Source organism: Desmodus rotundus, chromosome 13, assembly GCF_022682495.2.
Source record: "Desmodus rotundus isolate HL8 chromosome 13, HLdesRot8A.1, whole genome shotgun sequence".
Taxonomy (NCBI): domain Eukaryota; kingdom Metazoa; phylum Chordata; class Mammalia; order Chiroptera; family Phyllostomidae; genus Desmodus; species Desmodus rotundus.
In genome coordinates this window covers 53,438,849-53,455,413 of record NC_071399.1, presented here as the reverse complement: position 1 = coordinate 53,455,413, position 16,565 = coordinate 53,438,849, and the positions used below count along the sequence as shown (strand labels likewise).

Genomic DNA, 16,565 nt, shown 5'->3' with positions numbered 1-16,565 from the left:
TGGGAGAGAGAACTGGGCTAGAATTGGTTAATTTTAGTCAATGCAGCATTTGCTGGTTGTCTTTTGTGTGCCATATTTAGTGCTAATCATTAGGAATATACTTTCTAAAACTTTTTAAATAGTTGCCTTTCCCCCCTTTCCCCCAAAGAGCTATACTAATCGTATGTATTGCACAAGAATATGAGGAAGAATGGAAACGTTTACTCAGAATGCTTATGCATTTGGATATTTGTAGAAAACCTGTCAGCCAAAGAATTGAAGAAAATGCTTAGCAAGCAGAGAAGAGCTGAGAAAAAGGCTAAGTTAGAAGAAGAGAGAAAGCACACAGAAAGGGAACGTCAACAAAAAAATCAAAAGAAAAAAAGAGATGATGATGAAGAAGAAGCCAGTGGTCTCAAAGAAGAACTTATACCTGAAAAATTAGAAAGGGTGAGATGAATTTACTATGTTAATTTGATAAAATTTAAGTTATTTAGTTCTGTGCTAGTCATAAATGTTTTATTTAAATTTATAAATAATACATTTATAATTTTTCAAGGTTATGATAATCATCAATTATTTTTGAATGATAGCATGCAACTTTTGCCATTGCATATTATACATAGAATTGTAGTTGTGGTAGGCAGAATCATGACCCTCCATAGGTGTCCATGTTCTAAACCCTGGAACCAGTGAACATGTTACATGTTACATTACATGGCAATGGGGAATGAAGGTGGTAGATAGAATTCAGGGTGGTATTGGGTTGGCCAAAAAGTTTGTTTAATTTTTCTGTATGATGGCTCCAGTAGTGCTTAGTTGTCTTTAACTTCATTTGAAACAATTTTGTTAGGTTGTATTGTGACAGCTGTCATATCAAGTGTACATTTAAAAAAAATTAAGATTGGTGGATTTTTCTGCAGCCATTTTAATATTGAAGATGGAAGAAAATATGCAACATTTTTGGCATATTATGCTTTATTACTTCAAGAAAGGTAAAAATGCAACTGAAACGCAAAAAAAAAGATTTGTGCAGCGTAAGGAGAAGGTGCTGTGACTGACTGAACATGTTAAGAGTGGTTTGTGAAGTTTCTTGGTACTATTGACATTTTTGCCAAATAATTCTTTGTGGTGGGGCTGCCTTAATGCACTGGAATATGTTCAGCAGCACCCCTAGCACCCACTAGAAGCCAGCAGCAGGAGATAGCTGACATACTGACATACTCAAAATATCCAAATTAATAAAGATATTAGTGAAAATGAAAAATGTGTCTTATTTTGCAGAAAAAACTAAATGGACTTTTTGGCCAACCCAATAATTAGCTTGCCTAAAGGTAGGGAGATTAGCCTGGTTTGTCCAGGTGGGCCTATTGTAATCAGAAGAAGCCTTGAAAGTAGAAGAGGAAAGGAGGTAGTAGTGGTATGAGACCTCCATCCCTGGTTGATGGCCTTTGAAGGTGGAGGGAGGGGAGGGAAAGAGGCAACTCTAAGCCAAAGAAGGCAGGCAGCCTTGAGAAGCTGAAAAAGACACTGAAACATAATCTCCCTAACAGCCTCCAGAAGGGAATGCAGTCTGGCTGACACTTGATGATTTTAAGTCCAGTGAGACTGGTATTGAACTTTTAACCTTCAGAACTGCAAGATAAGAAATTTGTGTTGTCTTCATGTTATAGAACCCCCCCTATGCCATTCTGGAACAGCTATGGGGTTCACCCACCCCCAGGAAGTATGACTCCCAATGCAAGAGTTTGGTGGGAAAGGAAAGGGATTGTTTATTTACAGGTTATACAGATCCAGAATAATGGCGGACTTCTGCTCTTAAGTCCCACTGCTTTTAAAACAACCCAAAATACATAAATCCTTCCCCTCTTTGCCCACCGAGGTCAGTTTCAGAATACGCCAGTCAGAGGTACTGTCTTTCAGAAAGGCAGAAATCTGCGGCCCAGCATTCCAGTCAGGTCTCCACACAACTCCATTCACTCTGCCTCTGTTCTCCAGGTAGGTTTCCCAGTGGGTTTTGTGTTTTTTATTCCAGCTCTTAATCCAAAACCATGTAGCATCTCCTTACTCCAGACCACACGGCACCTCCTTACACACCAGACCTCATGGCCAATCCCCCTACTTTATGGCTCCTTCCTCCTGGCTGCCTCCTCTGTCAGCCCTCATGGCTGCTACTCATTACTGACCTTATGGCCCACGGGGTGGCTCTTCTATACCCTTTCAAACTGCATGACTGCTATCTTGCTCTCCCTCAGTCCACCCTTGTTTTTAAATGCTGACCCAGAGTTTCCTATATGACTCATATCCAGCTCCTCCTACGATGTGCTACTTCTGCCAGTTCCCCTGTATCTTTTACCCTCTTTTGGCCATCTTTAGTCAGGGCAAGAGTACCCCGAGACACAGGAGCCTCTGGCTCCTGCCTCTTGAGCAGGCCTTTATAAGCTTCCCTGCTGCACCCTCACTCCTCCTCACCAAGTCAGCAGTTACTATAGCTGCTCAAAGTCATGTAGACCTTTTACCTGGGGCAGCAGCACAGCTATCAACTAGCTATCAACTTGGCATTGTTATGAAAACTATCTTAACTGCCGTATCATCTCCTTCCCCCTCATCTCCTTCCCCCATCGTCCAACCATGGGCTGTAGGGAATATTTTTGGGGACCCCCGCTTTGTACCCTGTTTCATTAAGACATTAAAGTTTTGGACAGCAACAATACAGTTGTCTGTTAAATATGGAAACATTTTATGTATCTTACTAGGTATGTTTTAGCTACAGAGAATTAGCACCTCATCTCCAGAATTTAGTTATTTAGGGATCAGACATAAGGAAATTTTTTTTCTGGTTTATTCACTATGAATCTAGTATAAATGTTTTAAATGTGTTATTACTTTTTTTAGTTACTTGATAAAGTTATATTTGTCTCCATACTTTAGATGTTTGTAGTATAAGGGGCTGTCAGTAACTTTGTGTACTATCTCCTTCAGTTGGTTATATAAAAAGAAGTATTGTAGGAGTTCAGAACAAGTCACTCCAAGATGTGCCTAGACGCAACCAGGACCTTGCAGGCTTAAGAGAAACTCCTTAACTACTCCTTCCTTAACTACCTAAAAGAATTTGAATTAGGGATCTTTACCACAATAGGACATTATCAGAAATAACCTTTTTTGACCTTTCTATAGGGCAGGACAAACTATTAATTATTGAAAATCTGGTCTTCTTACCTTCCTCCTTTCTGAAGCCCCAAAGTGATCTTTAACTCAAAATGTCATATGTAAATGTGTATCTCATTTGTCCTTTCTCTCTGAACCTCTTATATATGTGGGATCTCTAACTATCTTATGTATGTGAGGTTCCTTCCCATATGTGTCTGTGTATATAATTAAATTTGGTCATTTTCTCTTGTTAATCTGTCTTGTGTTTACTTGATTATTAGACTAACTGAAATACCTTGAAGGTAGAGGAAAGTTTTTTCCTTCTCCACAGTGTCAAAATTACTTCATATATGTATTAGTATAAAATTTGGGAAGAAATTTGACTTGTGCAGCTGTTTATTTAAATGTAATAATTTTCCTTTCTGTTTCAAAATAGATAGAAAATCCACTGGAAGAAGCTATCAAGTTCCTTATACCTCTTAAGAACCTTGTTGCTGATAACATTGACACTCATCTATTAGCATTTGAAATATATTTTAGAAAAGGTAATGATTTGAATTCAGTTTTTAATTCTTAATTATTTTGGTGACCATATTCAGTATAATCTTATTAGTTAGACTTTTTTTTCCTTTTAAGATTTTATTTATTTTTAGAGAGAGGGGAAGAGAGGGAGAGAAACATCAGTGTGTAGTTGCCTCTTGAGTGGCCCCTACTGGGGACCTGGCCTTCAACCCAGGTAACTGACAAGGTAACTGACTGGGAATCAAGCCCCAGACCCTTTGGTTTGCAAGCTGGTGCTCAGTCCACTGAGCCACACCAGCCAGGGCTAGTTAGACCTATTTCTGGTTTAGTGTTCTATCTCAACATTCCACAAAGGCTCTTGATCCTTTTATTCTTTTGCTACATAGAATTATACTGGATAATAAATTAGAATATTCTGATCAAATCCATTTTAAGAATAGTTTGAACAATCACACAAATCATATATCTGAAGCAGTTCTTTATGATTATTCAAGGTGTTCTTAAGAAAATAAAAGTTACCTTTGATAACCAAAATTATTTTTGAATTTTGCTTACAAATGTTTTAGGAAAGGTAACACTTTGTTACTAGATTTTAAGTGAGGCTAAAATAAAGTGAATAAAACATCATACATAAATATTGATCTTGTTTTATTTTTTTTTCTGACACACAGGAAAGTTTCTGTTAATGTTGCAATCTGTCAAACGAGCTTTTGCCATCAACAGTAATAATCCATGGTTGCATGAATGTTTAATTAAATTTTCTAAATCTGGTAAGTATAAAGTAATATTTATGTAAAAGCAAATGTAACAGTTTAACTTTTTCCCATTTAAGCTGCACATTATAAGAGATTTGAAAAATGTAAAAGCAAAAAAATGTTTATATATAGTATTTAATAAAGATATGTTTATAAATTAAATATGCTAGCAAAGATATGCTGGAAACGAGTGCATTTTTAAGCTAGAATGAACTTATATTCCAAAGAAGCAATAATTTTTTACTATGTAAAATATGTAGAACTTAAATAAATGTATTTCAAGTGACTTTGTTTCAAAGGACAGATCTGAATTTTGTAAAATTCCAAATATAATTTTGTTTTTATAGTGTCTAATCATAGTAATCTTCCAGACATTGTGAGCAAAGTTCTATCTCAAGAAATGCAGAAGATATTTTTGAATAAGGATTTGGAAACCTTTAATGAGGATTTTCTCAAACACAATGCTGCCTCTCTTCAGCATCTACTTTCAGGTTGGTATATAGCTTCCAGGGTTAAAATGTTTATGGAAAAAAGTTAGATTGTGATTAAAAAAAAAAAGTTTGGAGAGATGTTTAACCTCACTAATTATCAAAGAATAAATAAAAACAATACTGTTTTTATAAAGATTTTATTTATTTATTTTTAGAGAGAGGGGAAGGGAGGGAGAAGGTGAGGGAGAGAAACATCAAAGTGTGGTTGCCTCTCACATGCCCCTACCGGGAACCTGGCCCGCAACCCAGGCATGTGCCCTGACTGGGAATCAAGCCAGCAACCTTTTGGTTCACAGGCTGGCCCTCAATCCATTGAGCCACACCAGCCAGGGCACAATGCCATTTTTGATCTTTCAAATTAGGAAAGTTTTTATTTGTTTATTTAAAAGAGATTAAAGTTTAGTCAAGTTGTAGTTAACAGCCACTTCTGTATTTTGCTGCTACAGTGTAAATTGGCCTGGCCATTTAAGAAAGCAATTTGTCATTCTCAGCAAGGGCATCACATTACCTGTGTCCTTTGCTGTAGTCATTTTGTAGTATCTTTTGTGAATATTTTTAAAGAATTATTCCAAAGCAAAAAAAAAAGGACTTTAAGTGCAAAGATGTTAACTGAAATGTGTCTAAGTGTGGGAAAAGAATGGAAACAAATTTAATGTATGTCTAATAATAAGGAGAAGTAGTAGGTTTGTAGGATGAAATACCAGGTAATTTTATGAAGTGATGTTTATTTTAAAGAGGGTAAATACTTTTTAATATGTGTGCAGAATTACCGTAGAAAATAATATCAACTGTGTAAAAATATACATGGGATAAAAGAAGGCTAAAAAGAAGTGTATACCAAAGCTTTAATTGTTGCCTTTGGGTGTTGTGGTTATGAGTGATTTTTTTTTCTTGTACTTTTATTTCTTTATGCATTTTATATTTTGAGAATTTATTTATATTCTGCCTTGTTACAGGAAGGAGTTTAGGCCATTTATACAAATTTATAAAATGACAAGATGATGCCCTGGCTGGGTTGGGCATTGTCTGGCAGACCAAAATGTTGCTGGTTCGATTCCTGGTCAGGGCCCATGCCTGGGTTGCAGGCCGGGCCCCTGAATAGGGGCATATGAGAGGTAGCCAATTGATGTTTCTCTTTCTCTGTTTCTCTCTCTCTTCCTCTCACTCTAAAAATAAATAAATAAAATCTTTAAAACAATGACAATATGGCATAAGTGCAAACTGAGCAGAAGATTATAGAAGAGAATTGGAGACATAATGAAGTATATAATTAACTGCTCCTACTTTAAGCCATATATTGTATTTAAATACTTTAACCTAAGCTTTTTTATTGTAAAGGGAAACTTTTTGGTTTTGATATCTATAGAAAAGAGTTAATTTATATGAGAAATTATACTTCTTGGTAGTAAAGGCAGATAAGAATTTTTCTTTAAGAACATAGAATAATGGAGGACAACATTTCCTTATTATAATGATGGGAAATGCCTTTTCAAACATTATATTAAATGCTAAAGAAAAGATCATTTTTGCCACGTAAAAATACAGTCACCATAAAGTCAGGAGTTCTGGCCAAGATGGAGGCATACATAGAAACCCTTCACTTTGTTGCACAACCAATCTAAAATCAATAAACAACCAGAAGTGCCAGAAAATCAAACTGCATGGAACTCCGACAACCACGGAATTAAAGAAACAGTCAAACAGAGCAATGAAACCGGTAGAGAAACTCTGGCAAAGTGGAAGACTGATTGGGGAGGGCCGACTTAAGAGGAAACAGACTCAGAGTGGGCTGTGGACTACGGCGGTTGCCATAGCAGGAGAAACTCCCAGTCTCACATGAGAGTTCAGTGAAAAATGGGTAGAGAGGAGCAGGCAAGCTGCACTGTTCCCTCTCTGGCCCCTCCCCCCAAGCAGTGCCGCAGTGCAGCACAACAAGGAGGGTTGCCCTGCCCAGATGAATATGTAAGGCCCCACCCCCTTACAGCTTACAACTTAACAGAGTCCCTGAACAAAGAAATAGGGCCAAAATGAAAGAACAGAGCAAAGCTTCAGAAAGAGAGCTAAACGATGAGGAGATAGCCAACCTATCTGATGGTGAATATAAAGTCCTGGTAATCAAAAGGCTCACAAAACTGATTGAGCTTGGGTGAAAAATGAAAGATATCCAAAATGAAATAAAGCAAAATATTCAGGGAACCAACAATGACAGGAAGGAAACCAGTACTCAAAGCAACGATTTGGAACAAAAGGAAGGAGAAATAAACACCCAACTGGAACAGAATGAAGAAACAAATTCAAAAGAATGAAGAGAGACTTTTGAACCTCTTTGACAACTTGAAACGTTCCGATATCCGAATTACAGGGGTACCAGAAGGAGAAGAACAACAGCAAGAAATTGAAAACTTAACTGAACAAATAATGAAGGAAAAATTCCCCCAATCTGGCAAAGGAAATAGACTTTCAGGATGCCCAGAGAGTCCCAAAGAAGTTGGACCCAAAGAGGAACACACCAAGGTACATCATTAAGTTACTCAAGATTAAGGGTAAGGAGAGAATCTTAAAAGCAGCAAGAGGAAAGGAAAGAGTTAACTACAAAGGAATGCCCATAAGACTATCAGCTAATTTCTCAAAAGAAACCTGGCAGTCAAGGGCTGGAAAGAAGTATTTGAAGTCATGAAAGGCAGGGACCTACATCCAAGATTACTGTATCCAGCAAAGCTATCATTTAGAATGGAAGGGCAGATGAAGTGCTTCCCAGATAAGGTCAAGTTCAAGGAGTTCATCATCACCAAGCCATTATTATATGAAATCTTAAAGGGACTTATCTAAGAAAAGGAAGATCAAAAATATGAACAGTATAATGACAACAGACGCACAACTATCAACAAATGACCGCCCCCAAATGAAAGAAAAACAATGAAAACAAAAACTAAGCAAACAACTAGAACAGGAACAGAATCGGAGAAGTGGTGATCACATGGAGGGTTTTCAGTGGGGAGGAATAGGGGGAAAAAGGTACAAGGAAGAAGAAGCATAATTGGTAGGCATTAAATAGATGGGGAGAGGTCAAAAACGATATAGGAAGCAGAGAACTCAAAGAACTTATATGTACAACCCATGGACATGAACTAGGGGGGTGGATGCTGGAGGGTTGGTGGATGTAGGGTAGAGGGGAGATAAAGGGGGAAAAATTGGGAAAACTAATATCATAATCAATAAAATATACTTTAAAAAATAAATTAATTTAAAAAATTCAATCACCATAAAGTGAAAAGACTAATTGGAAAAAAATACAGATATGCAACTGATAAAAAGCTAATAATATACATGGAGTATTATAAATGAACAATTAACCATATAAACTAATAAACAATCCCAATAGTAAAATGAGCACAGAATATGGGCCATGTAATTTATTGGAGAAATAGAAACTGGGTTTTATTTTTTTTAAGCTTTAAGGATTATTTTCTTTGTGAATATGCAAACATTTTCCTTTTGTCCCTCTACCACACTCTGGTAATTATTTGTTTCTTAGATGTTTTATTTTAGGATATCATTTAAATAAAATTAATGCCACAAGGTGGCCTGTGTTTACATTTTGAGTTATATCATTTTCTGGGGAGGGGAGTATTAAATCTCCCATTAAATGTTTAACAACCATCTCTTTGTAACAGGAAAAGCCTGGTTTGTAGTGTTTTGACATAATATAAATACTTCCATTGTGCCCCCAAGCTATCTGTAGGATGTCCCTGAAGGGGGAGTGGGAAGAGATGTCACAATTGTCTCTGAGTGCAGGTGGGAGCCAACTCTACCCCACCACTGATTAACCACTTGGAACCATATAATGTCACTACTAGTCAGTGTAGATCAGATCAAATGTAGCCATAGGAGTTCACTCATTTTGAAATGTCATGCTATTTCAGGTGCTAAAATGATGTATTTTCTGGACAAGTCAAGACAAGAGAAAGCAATTGCCATTGCCACTAGACTGGATGAAACTATAAAAGATAAAAATGTAAAGGTAAGATTTTTCCAAAGACTGATTTCTGCAAACTTACGGATATTGAGTGATCTTACAAAACATGTCTTTATAACATAATTCTTGAGTGGACGTTCTGAGTTATACTTTGATTTGAATCTCAGTTCTATTCATTATGGGTTCTGTCACTTTGGACAAGTAACCCATGTCTTTTAGCTTCCTTGTCATGGAGTTGGTGTAAGGGTTAAATGAAATAATAAACTGCAGTGATTACTGCCTGCCTGGCCCATGTAAGAACTTAGTATATGGGAGCTAGTTTATTAATAAAGGACTCTTTTATTTTAGTGATCACAGTTTCAGGGATTCACCTTTTCAAGTATCAGAATTTTACTGCTTTTTTAAGGCTTCGCAGAACTGATTTTTAAAATGTTCCTTTTTTGAGGTGATTACTTACTATAGATAGGAAAAAGTTATTTTAGAGTAGGGCTTGTTGCCCTTCTCTTAGTTAACAGATTGCATCTTGATTAAAGTGATTATTAACCAAACTTTTAAAAAAATTTGTTTCTCTTTGTGTCAGTAGACTTTAATAAAGGTTTCTGAGGCACTGCTTGATGGAAGCTTTGGGAGCTGTAATTCCCAATATGAAGAATACAGGATGGCCTGTCATAACCTGCTTCCTTTCACGCCTGCTTTCCTGCCTGTTGTGAACGAAGTCAGCAGTCACAGTGTGGCCCTAAACAACACGGCTAACTATGATGTCTTGGCAAATGAAATTTGAAAGTCCATAGAAAATTGACTTCTGTAGATTCAAAGCTGACTTCAGATCAGAGTTTCCTCTACAGAATGTATATAGATATGAAATGAAATAATTGGATAGAATTTTTCAATAAAGTATTCTGTAAGCTTATTTTATTCTCTGACTCTGCCAGTATACATAAACATCTGTTAAAAATTACCTGTTTATACTTGTACAGGTTTCTTAAACTTTAGAATTATCAGCACTGCGATGGGTGCTGTCACTTCTATATCATAAATGTGACAATTTCTTGTTTTGGTAAATTATACAAAGATTTACTCCGGGGTTGTTGTTGTTTTTTTATTCTGGTTTTAGAATCTATATTTTGATCCCTTACTGGTTTGTTTTATTATTATTTACTTCCTTTTTAATTAAAGTACATCAGTTTTTAAAGTGTTAAATATATCTTAAAAACATATGGAACTCCTTTTGGCAGATACCGAGGTTTATTTTAAAATTTAGTTGGCTGTTTTTGTCTACCTTTTTCGTGATTTATCATTTTCTTTTTAATATCCATGAAAATGATAATTTCTGTTGAATTTAGAATGTGGGTATTGGGTTCCCTTTTAGTCACTGAAATTCACTGGTAAATTTGTATCTCCAGATTAGTCTTTTTTTTCCTACATGAGTTTTAAAGACCCGTGGGCAAGAATTATGCTTTCTTGGCTATATTGCCTTGCGTGTTAATAAATAGTGTATATCTGAGTGGCATATCAAGGGAGTGTAACTAGGCAAAATACAAGTTATAATGAAGCATTCTTACTCTTAAAAGTCATATATTGACTATTAAATACGTTTTTATATTAACAGATTGGGAATTTAAACTCTTAAGACTAGTTTAATTATTAAAACATGGTATTGTCGGGCAATTTTTTGTGGAGGAATAGCGAGCGTTTTCTATCTTATATAGAAAACAGTAATGGCATCATTCGATATGCTTCTTTCAGAATTGTATAAATATGTGTAATATTAATGCTTTAAGGCAAATATAAATTCAAAAAGGGAGATTTTATTTAGAAAAACAGTTCTAATTGAAATGATTTTCTTTTACTCTAAGGTATTTTAGATTCATAATTATTGAGAAAAACACTCACTGTAAAATAAAGTCAATCTATATAATGCTGTAATAAATTATTTTGTACACACTTGCTTGTTTGTGTTTGTGTATTGCTGCACACTATCAAAATATTTTGCAAAAATTATTTTTGAGGGAGTAAAAAGTTTTAATCATCTTAATTCTTACCAGTTTATTTAAAAAATCACCTACCAATATATTCTGGTGCTACAGCAGCTTGTTATCCTTTTACTGTTGTAATAATTTTAGGAGTAAACAATCTTTGTCACTAAATATGCAATTTGTCATGTTGCTTTCAGCAAGATGCCATTTGCATAAAAGATGGCAGTTCATAGTTAATGTGAAATTGTGCTTTCAGGTGTAGTCTTTTATTTTTTCTAATTTATTTTTTATTGTACTTTTTCCATTACCATTTGTCTCCCTTATACTCCCTTCTCCACTCCCACCCCTGCAATCACACTGTTGTCCATGTTCATGAATCCTTTTCCTTCTTGTTTGATCCCTCCACCCCCTTACCCCACCCCACCGCCAGCGCTATCAGCCTGCTCTCTATGTGTCTGTCTCTCTGTTGCTTATTAGTTCAGTTTGTTATTAGATTTCACATGTGAGTGAAATCATATGGTATTTGTCTTTCTCTGACAGGCATTTTTCCCTTAGCATAATGTTCTCCAGTTACATCCATGCTGTTGCAAAGGGTAGAATTTTCTTTTTTTTTATGGCTGAGTAGAATTCCATTGTGTAAACATCCCATAGTTGTTTTATCCACTCATCTATGAGGAAGGGGAACACTCTTGCACTGTTGGTGGGAATGCAGATTGGTGCAGCCACTACAGAAATAAGCCACTTGTGAGAATTTATCCTAAGAAACCTGAAACACAATTTAAAAGAACAGAAGCACCCCTATGTTCATTGCAGTGTTATTTGCAATCACCAGGATATGGAATCAGGTATAGTATTTTAAAAAGTATTCCATTGGGATCATTTAGTTTCTGAGAGTTATAGGCAGATACAATTGAGAGGTGAGGAGTTTGGTTCAAGGTAAGGAGGAAGGCGGGGTAATTGGTGTCATGGATTAGTGAAATGTCAGTAGTGTCAGTCAGTGTATAGAGGTTGTGTTTATTCTTCTCCCTACATCTAGAATAGACCTGGGAAATATATGGTCAGGGATCATTTTTAGATAAGTGTGGAGGGTTGTATCATGTCCCTTTACCCCCCGCTACTTCCACCCTATCCCCGACCTTGGCAGAGGCCCTTTTAGTTTTGTAAAGCTAAAGAATAAACAAGCTGAAAGGGGAGATATCTTAAAATCAAGTACTTCAAGAGAACAGAGACAGAATCATGGATATGGAGAGTGTTTTGATGGTTGCCAGACAGACGGTGGGTGTGGGGAAATTGGTGAAGAGGTGAAGGTATTAAGAAGTACAAATAGGCAATTACAGAACAGCCATGGTGATGTACAGTATAGGAAATGGAGTAGCCAAAGAAGTTATACCCATGACCCATTGACATGAATAATGTGGGGATTGCCTGAGGGAGTGGGGGGCTGCTGGGTAAAGGGGGAAAAGGAGAAAAATAGGAAAAACTGTAACAGCATAATCAATGAAATATTTTTTTAAAAAAAATTAAGTACTTAAAAAGTCTCAAAAGCAAAAAGGTCTTTGTCCTGCCAAGTTTATCAGAACAGATAGGAAACAAAACACCAAGATTCAAGGCATAGTGTGGAAATTTAAGAGTTTGGCATCAGGTTTTTGTGATTTTTCTTGAATAATGAATTTAATGGGCAAAGCCTACAGAATACAAAACCATAATGCAATCTGTATTTATTGATCCCTATTTGGTTTCAGATTTCGAGGTATGACGTATACAGTAGTGAACAAAACTAAGTTCTTATTCTATTCTAGTGGGGAGAGAGAGAAATAAATAATATCGTGAGTGTATAGAAAAAACCACGTATGAATATAGAGAGTAGTGTTGGTTATAGTGAAATTTTAAAATTTCGAAGAATAAGAATAGTCTAAAGGTAGGTAAATAGATTTTTTAAAAATATATTTATTGATTATGCTATTACAGTTGTCCTATTTCCCGCCCCCCTCACTCCACTCCATCCTGCCCACCCCCTCCCTCCCGCATTCCCCCCCATAGTTCATGTCCATGGGTCATAATAATAAGTTCTTTCGCTTCTACATTTCCTACACTATTCTTACCCTCCCCCTGTCTATTTTCCACCTATCATCTATGCTACTTATTCTCTGTACCTTTCCCCCCCTCTCCCCCTCCCACTCCCCTATTGACACCCCTCCATGTGATCTCCATCTCTATGGTTCTGTTCCTGTTCTAGTTGTTTGCCTAGTTTGCTCTTGTTTTTGTTTTAGGTGTGGTCGTTAATAACTGTGAGTTTGCTGTCATTTTTACTGTTCCTATTTTTGATCTTCTTTTTCTTAGGTAACTCCCTTTAACATTTCATATAATAAGGGCTTGGTGATGATGAACTTCTTTAACTTGACCTTATCTGAGAAGTACTTTATCTTCCCTTCCATTCTAAATGATAGCTTTGCTGGATACAGTAATCTTGGATGTAGGTCCTTGCCTTTCATGACTTGGAGTACTTCTTGCCAGCCCCTTCTTGCCTGTAAGGTCTCTTTGGAGAAATCAGCTGACAGACTTATAGGAAGTCCTTTGTAGGTAACTGTGTCCTTTTCTCTTGCTGCTTCTAAGATTCTCTCCTTCTGTGTAATCTTGAGTAATGTAATTATGATGTGCCTTGGTGTGTTCCTCCTTGAGTCTAGGTTCTTTGGGATTCTCTGAGCTTCCTGGACTTCCTGGAAGTCTTATTTCCTTTGCCAGACTGGGTAAGTTCTCCTTCATTATTTGTTCAAATAACTTTTCAATTTTTTGGTCTTCCTCTTCTCCTTCTGGCACCCTTATAATTCGGATGTTGGAACGTTTCAAGATGTCCTGGAGGTTCCTAAGCCTCTCCTCATTTTTTTGAATTCTTGTTTCTTCATTCTTTTCTGGTTGGATGTTTCTTTCTTCCTTCTGGTCCACACTGTTGATTTGAGTCCCAGTTTCCTTCTCATCACTATTGGTTCCCTGTACATTTTCCTTTGTTTCTCTTAGCATAGGCTTCATTTTTTCATCTGGTTTTTGAACAAATTCAACCAATTCTGTGAGCGTCTTGATAACCAGTGTTTTGAACTGTGCATCCGATAGGTTGTCTATCTCTTCCTCGCGTAGTTGTATATTTTTCTGGAGTTTTGAAGTGTTCTTTCATTTGGGCCTTTTTTTTTTTTTTGGTCTTGGCATGGCTGTTACTTAAAGGGGCGGAGCCTTAGGTGTTCCCCAGGGCGGGGTGACACTGGTTGCTGTGCTGTGAAGCTGTACGTGGGGGCGGGGCCGAGAGGGAGCAATGGCGCCCGCTCCCCTCTCCACCAGATTTCAGTCTTTCACTCTGCTACCCACAATCAAATTGGGCCCCTTTGGTGCTGGTTCCCGAGCAGGTGGGCTTGTGCACGCCCTAGGCCCCTGTGGGTCTCTCCAACGACCTCTCCTGTGAGGCTGGGAGTCTCCTCTGCTGCCGCCCAACCCCCATGGGTGTTTTCAATCAGGTTTGAGGCTTTATTTCCCCGAGCTGGAGCCCTGGGTTGCGAGGTCTGCTGTGCTCCCGCCATTTGTCCAATTTATCTGTGCGCGAATGTGGGGCCACGGGGTCTGCCAGTGGTCAGACTGCCTGCCCCATTCGTCCTACACTCCACCAATCTCGGTCCCGCCACAGCAACGCGAGTCCTCCCCGCCCCGGCTGCCCGTTTCTACCCCTCCTACCAGTCTGGATGAATGTTTATTTTTTATTTCCTTGGTGTCGTACTTCCTTGCCGTTTGATTTTCTGTCAGTTCTGGTTGTGCGAGGAGGCACAGTGTGTCTGCCTATGCCGCAATCTTGGTTCTCCCTCCGTAAAAAGATTTTTCTCAAAGGAATGAATAGAATTGACACCAGATTTCTCAAGAGTATTATTGAATATAAGAAAAAAGATTCAAATTTTCAGCCAAATTAGCATTAGAAGGTGACAACATTTAAAAATATTTTTAAGTATACAAACCTCAGAAGATTAACCTTACAAGAGTCCTCAAGAAAATACTTGAGATACTTGGCAGGGAGCTACCACGATCACCAAGGTGGTTTCCCCAGGGCGAGGGTTATCCATTGTAGTGAGGATGTGCTGACCCCTACGGTTTCCCCTAACATGGGAAACTGGAATGCGTAATTGGTGGTAGTGGGGGACTGTTGTGCTCTCGCCTGTTAAGAAAGAAAATACTTTGGGACAATGATTTTCAACTTTTTTCATCTCATGACACACATATATTAATCACAAATTCTGCAGCACACCCCAAAATGAATTTTTTGCCAATCTGACGAAAAATAATTTTTAAAACTAAATTTATTGGGGTGACATTGGTTAATAGGGTCATAGAGGTTTCAAGTGTACATTTCTGTGATAAATGGTCTGTGTGTCACATTGTGTGCCCACCCCTCAAAGTCAAATCATCTTTTGTCACCATATATTTGGCCCCCTTTACCCTTTACTATTCCCCCAACACTTTCCCTCTGGTAACCACCATACTGTTTTCTGTGTCTATGAGTTTCAGTTTTATATCCCATATATGAGTAAAATTGTATGATTCTTAGCTTTTTATGACTGATTTAGCATAATCTCGTTTTTCAATCCTCACCCGAGGATAATATATTCTTTCATTTTAGAGAAAGAGAGAGAGAGAGAGGAAGGGGGGTGAAGAGTGAGAGGCACTGATGTGTGAGAGAAACCAATCACCTGCCTTCTCTACATACCCTGATCAGTGTCTGAACTTGCAACCTATGTACATTCCCTGACTGGGAATTGAACTTGCAAGATTTCTGTGCATGGGATGATGCTCCATCTAACTGAGCCAATACCAGCCAGGGCAGGATAATACTCTCAAGGTCCATTCATGTTGTTGCAAATAGCAGTATTTCAACTTTTCTTATGGCTGAGTAGTATTCCATAATATATATGTACCACATCATCTTTATCCAATTTCTATTGAAGGACACTTTGGTTGTCTCCATATAGGGGTGCGTAAATCTGCAAATAAACGTTTCTGAATTTTTCTGGTATATTCCCAAAAAAGGGATTGCTGGGTCATACAGTAACTTTTTAGTTTTTTAAGGAACCGCCATACTGTTTTTCATAGTAGCTGTACCAGTTTACATTCTCACTAGCATTGAATGAGGGTTCCTTTTTCTCCACAACTTTTCCAACACTTGTTATTCCCAGTCTTGTTGATAATAGCCATTTTAACAGGTGTGAGATGATATACTTTTGATTTGCTTTTCCCTGATAGCTAGTGAAGTTGAATATCTTTTCACATACCTGGTGGCTGTTTGTCTTTGGAGAGGTGTCTGTTCAGGTCCACTACCCATTTTTTAAATTAGATTGTTTGGTGTTGAGTTATATGAGTTCTTTATATATTTTGGTTATTAACCCCTTTTCCGAACTGTTGTTTACAAATCATCTCCCATTCAATTGGTTGCCTTTTTGTTTTGTTGTTGGCAATTTCTTTTGCTGTGCAGAAGCTTTTGGGTTTGATATAGTCCCAGTCATTTATTTTTGCCTTTACTTCCCTTGCCTTTGGGGTCAAATTCATAAAATGTCCTCTCCAACCGAAGTCCATAAGTTTAGTACCTATGTTCCCTTATGTACTTTATTATTTCAGATCTTATATTTAGGTCTTTGATCCATTTTGAATTGATTTTTGTACATGAGGACAAACTAATCTAGTTTTCATT

At 37.3% G+C, this 16,565-nt stretch overlaps 1 protein-coding gene and 1 non-coding gene across 3 annotated transcripts in view; both read left to right on the top strand.

Moving 5' to 3' along the window:
- Nucleotides 1-10,948, top strand: part of NAA16 (N-alpha-acetyltransferase 16, NatA auxiliary subunit) — a 74,432-nt gene extending 63,484 nt beyond the window's left edge. For both annotated transcript variants that reach the window (XM_024569310.4, XM_024569309.4), the window contains 6 exons: nt 236-429; nt 3,566-3,674; nt 4,323-4,421; nt 4,754-4,897; nt 8,821-8,918; nt 9,457-10,948. In XM_024569310.4, the coding sequence (XP_024425078.2) occupies nt 236-429; nt 3,566-3,674; nt 4,323-4,421; nt 4,754-4,897; nt 8,821-8,918; nt 9,457-9,654 (842 nt within the window). In that variant the 3' untranslated portion in view covers nt 9,655-10,948. The remainder of the gene's footprint in view (nt 1-235; nt 430-3,565; nt 3,675-4,322; nt 4,422-4,753; nt 4,898-8,820; nt 8,919-9,456) is intronic.
- Nucleotides 10,949-14,881: 3,933 nt separating this feature from the next.
- On the top strand, nt 14,882-15,041 carry LOC112313849 (U1 spliceosomal RNA). The gene has a single exon (XR_008425968.1). It is a non-coding gene; the product is annotated as a U1 spliceosomal RNA (small nuclear RNA).
- The last annotated feature ends 1,524 nt before the right edge of the window (nt 15,042-16,565 follow it).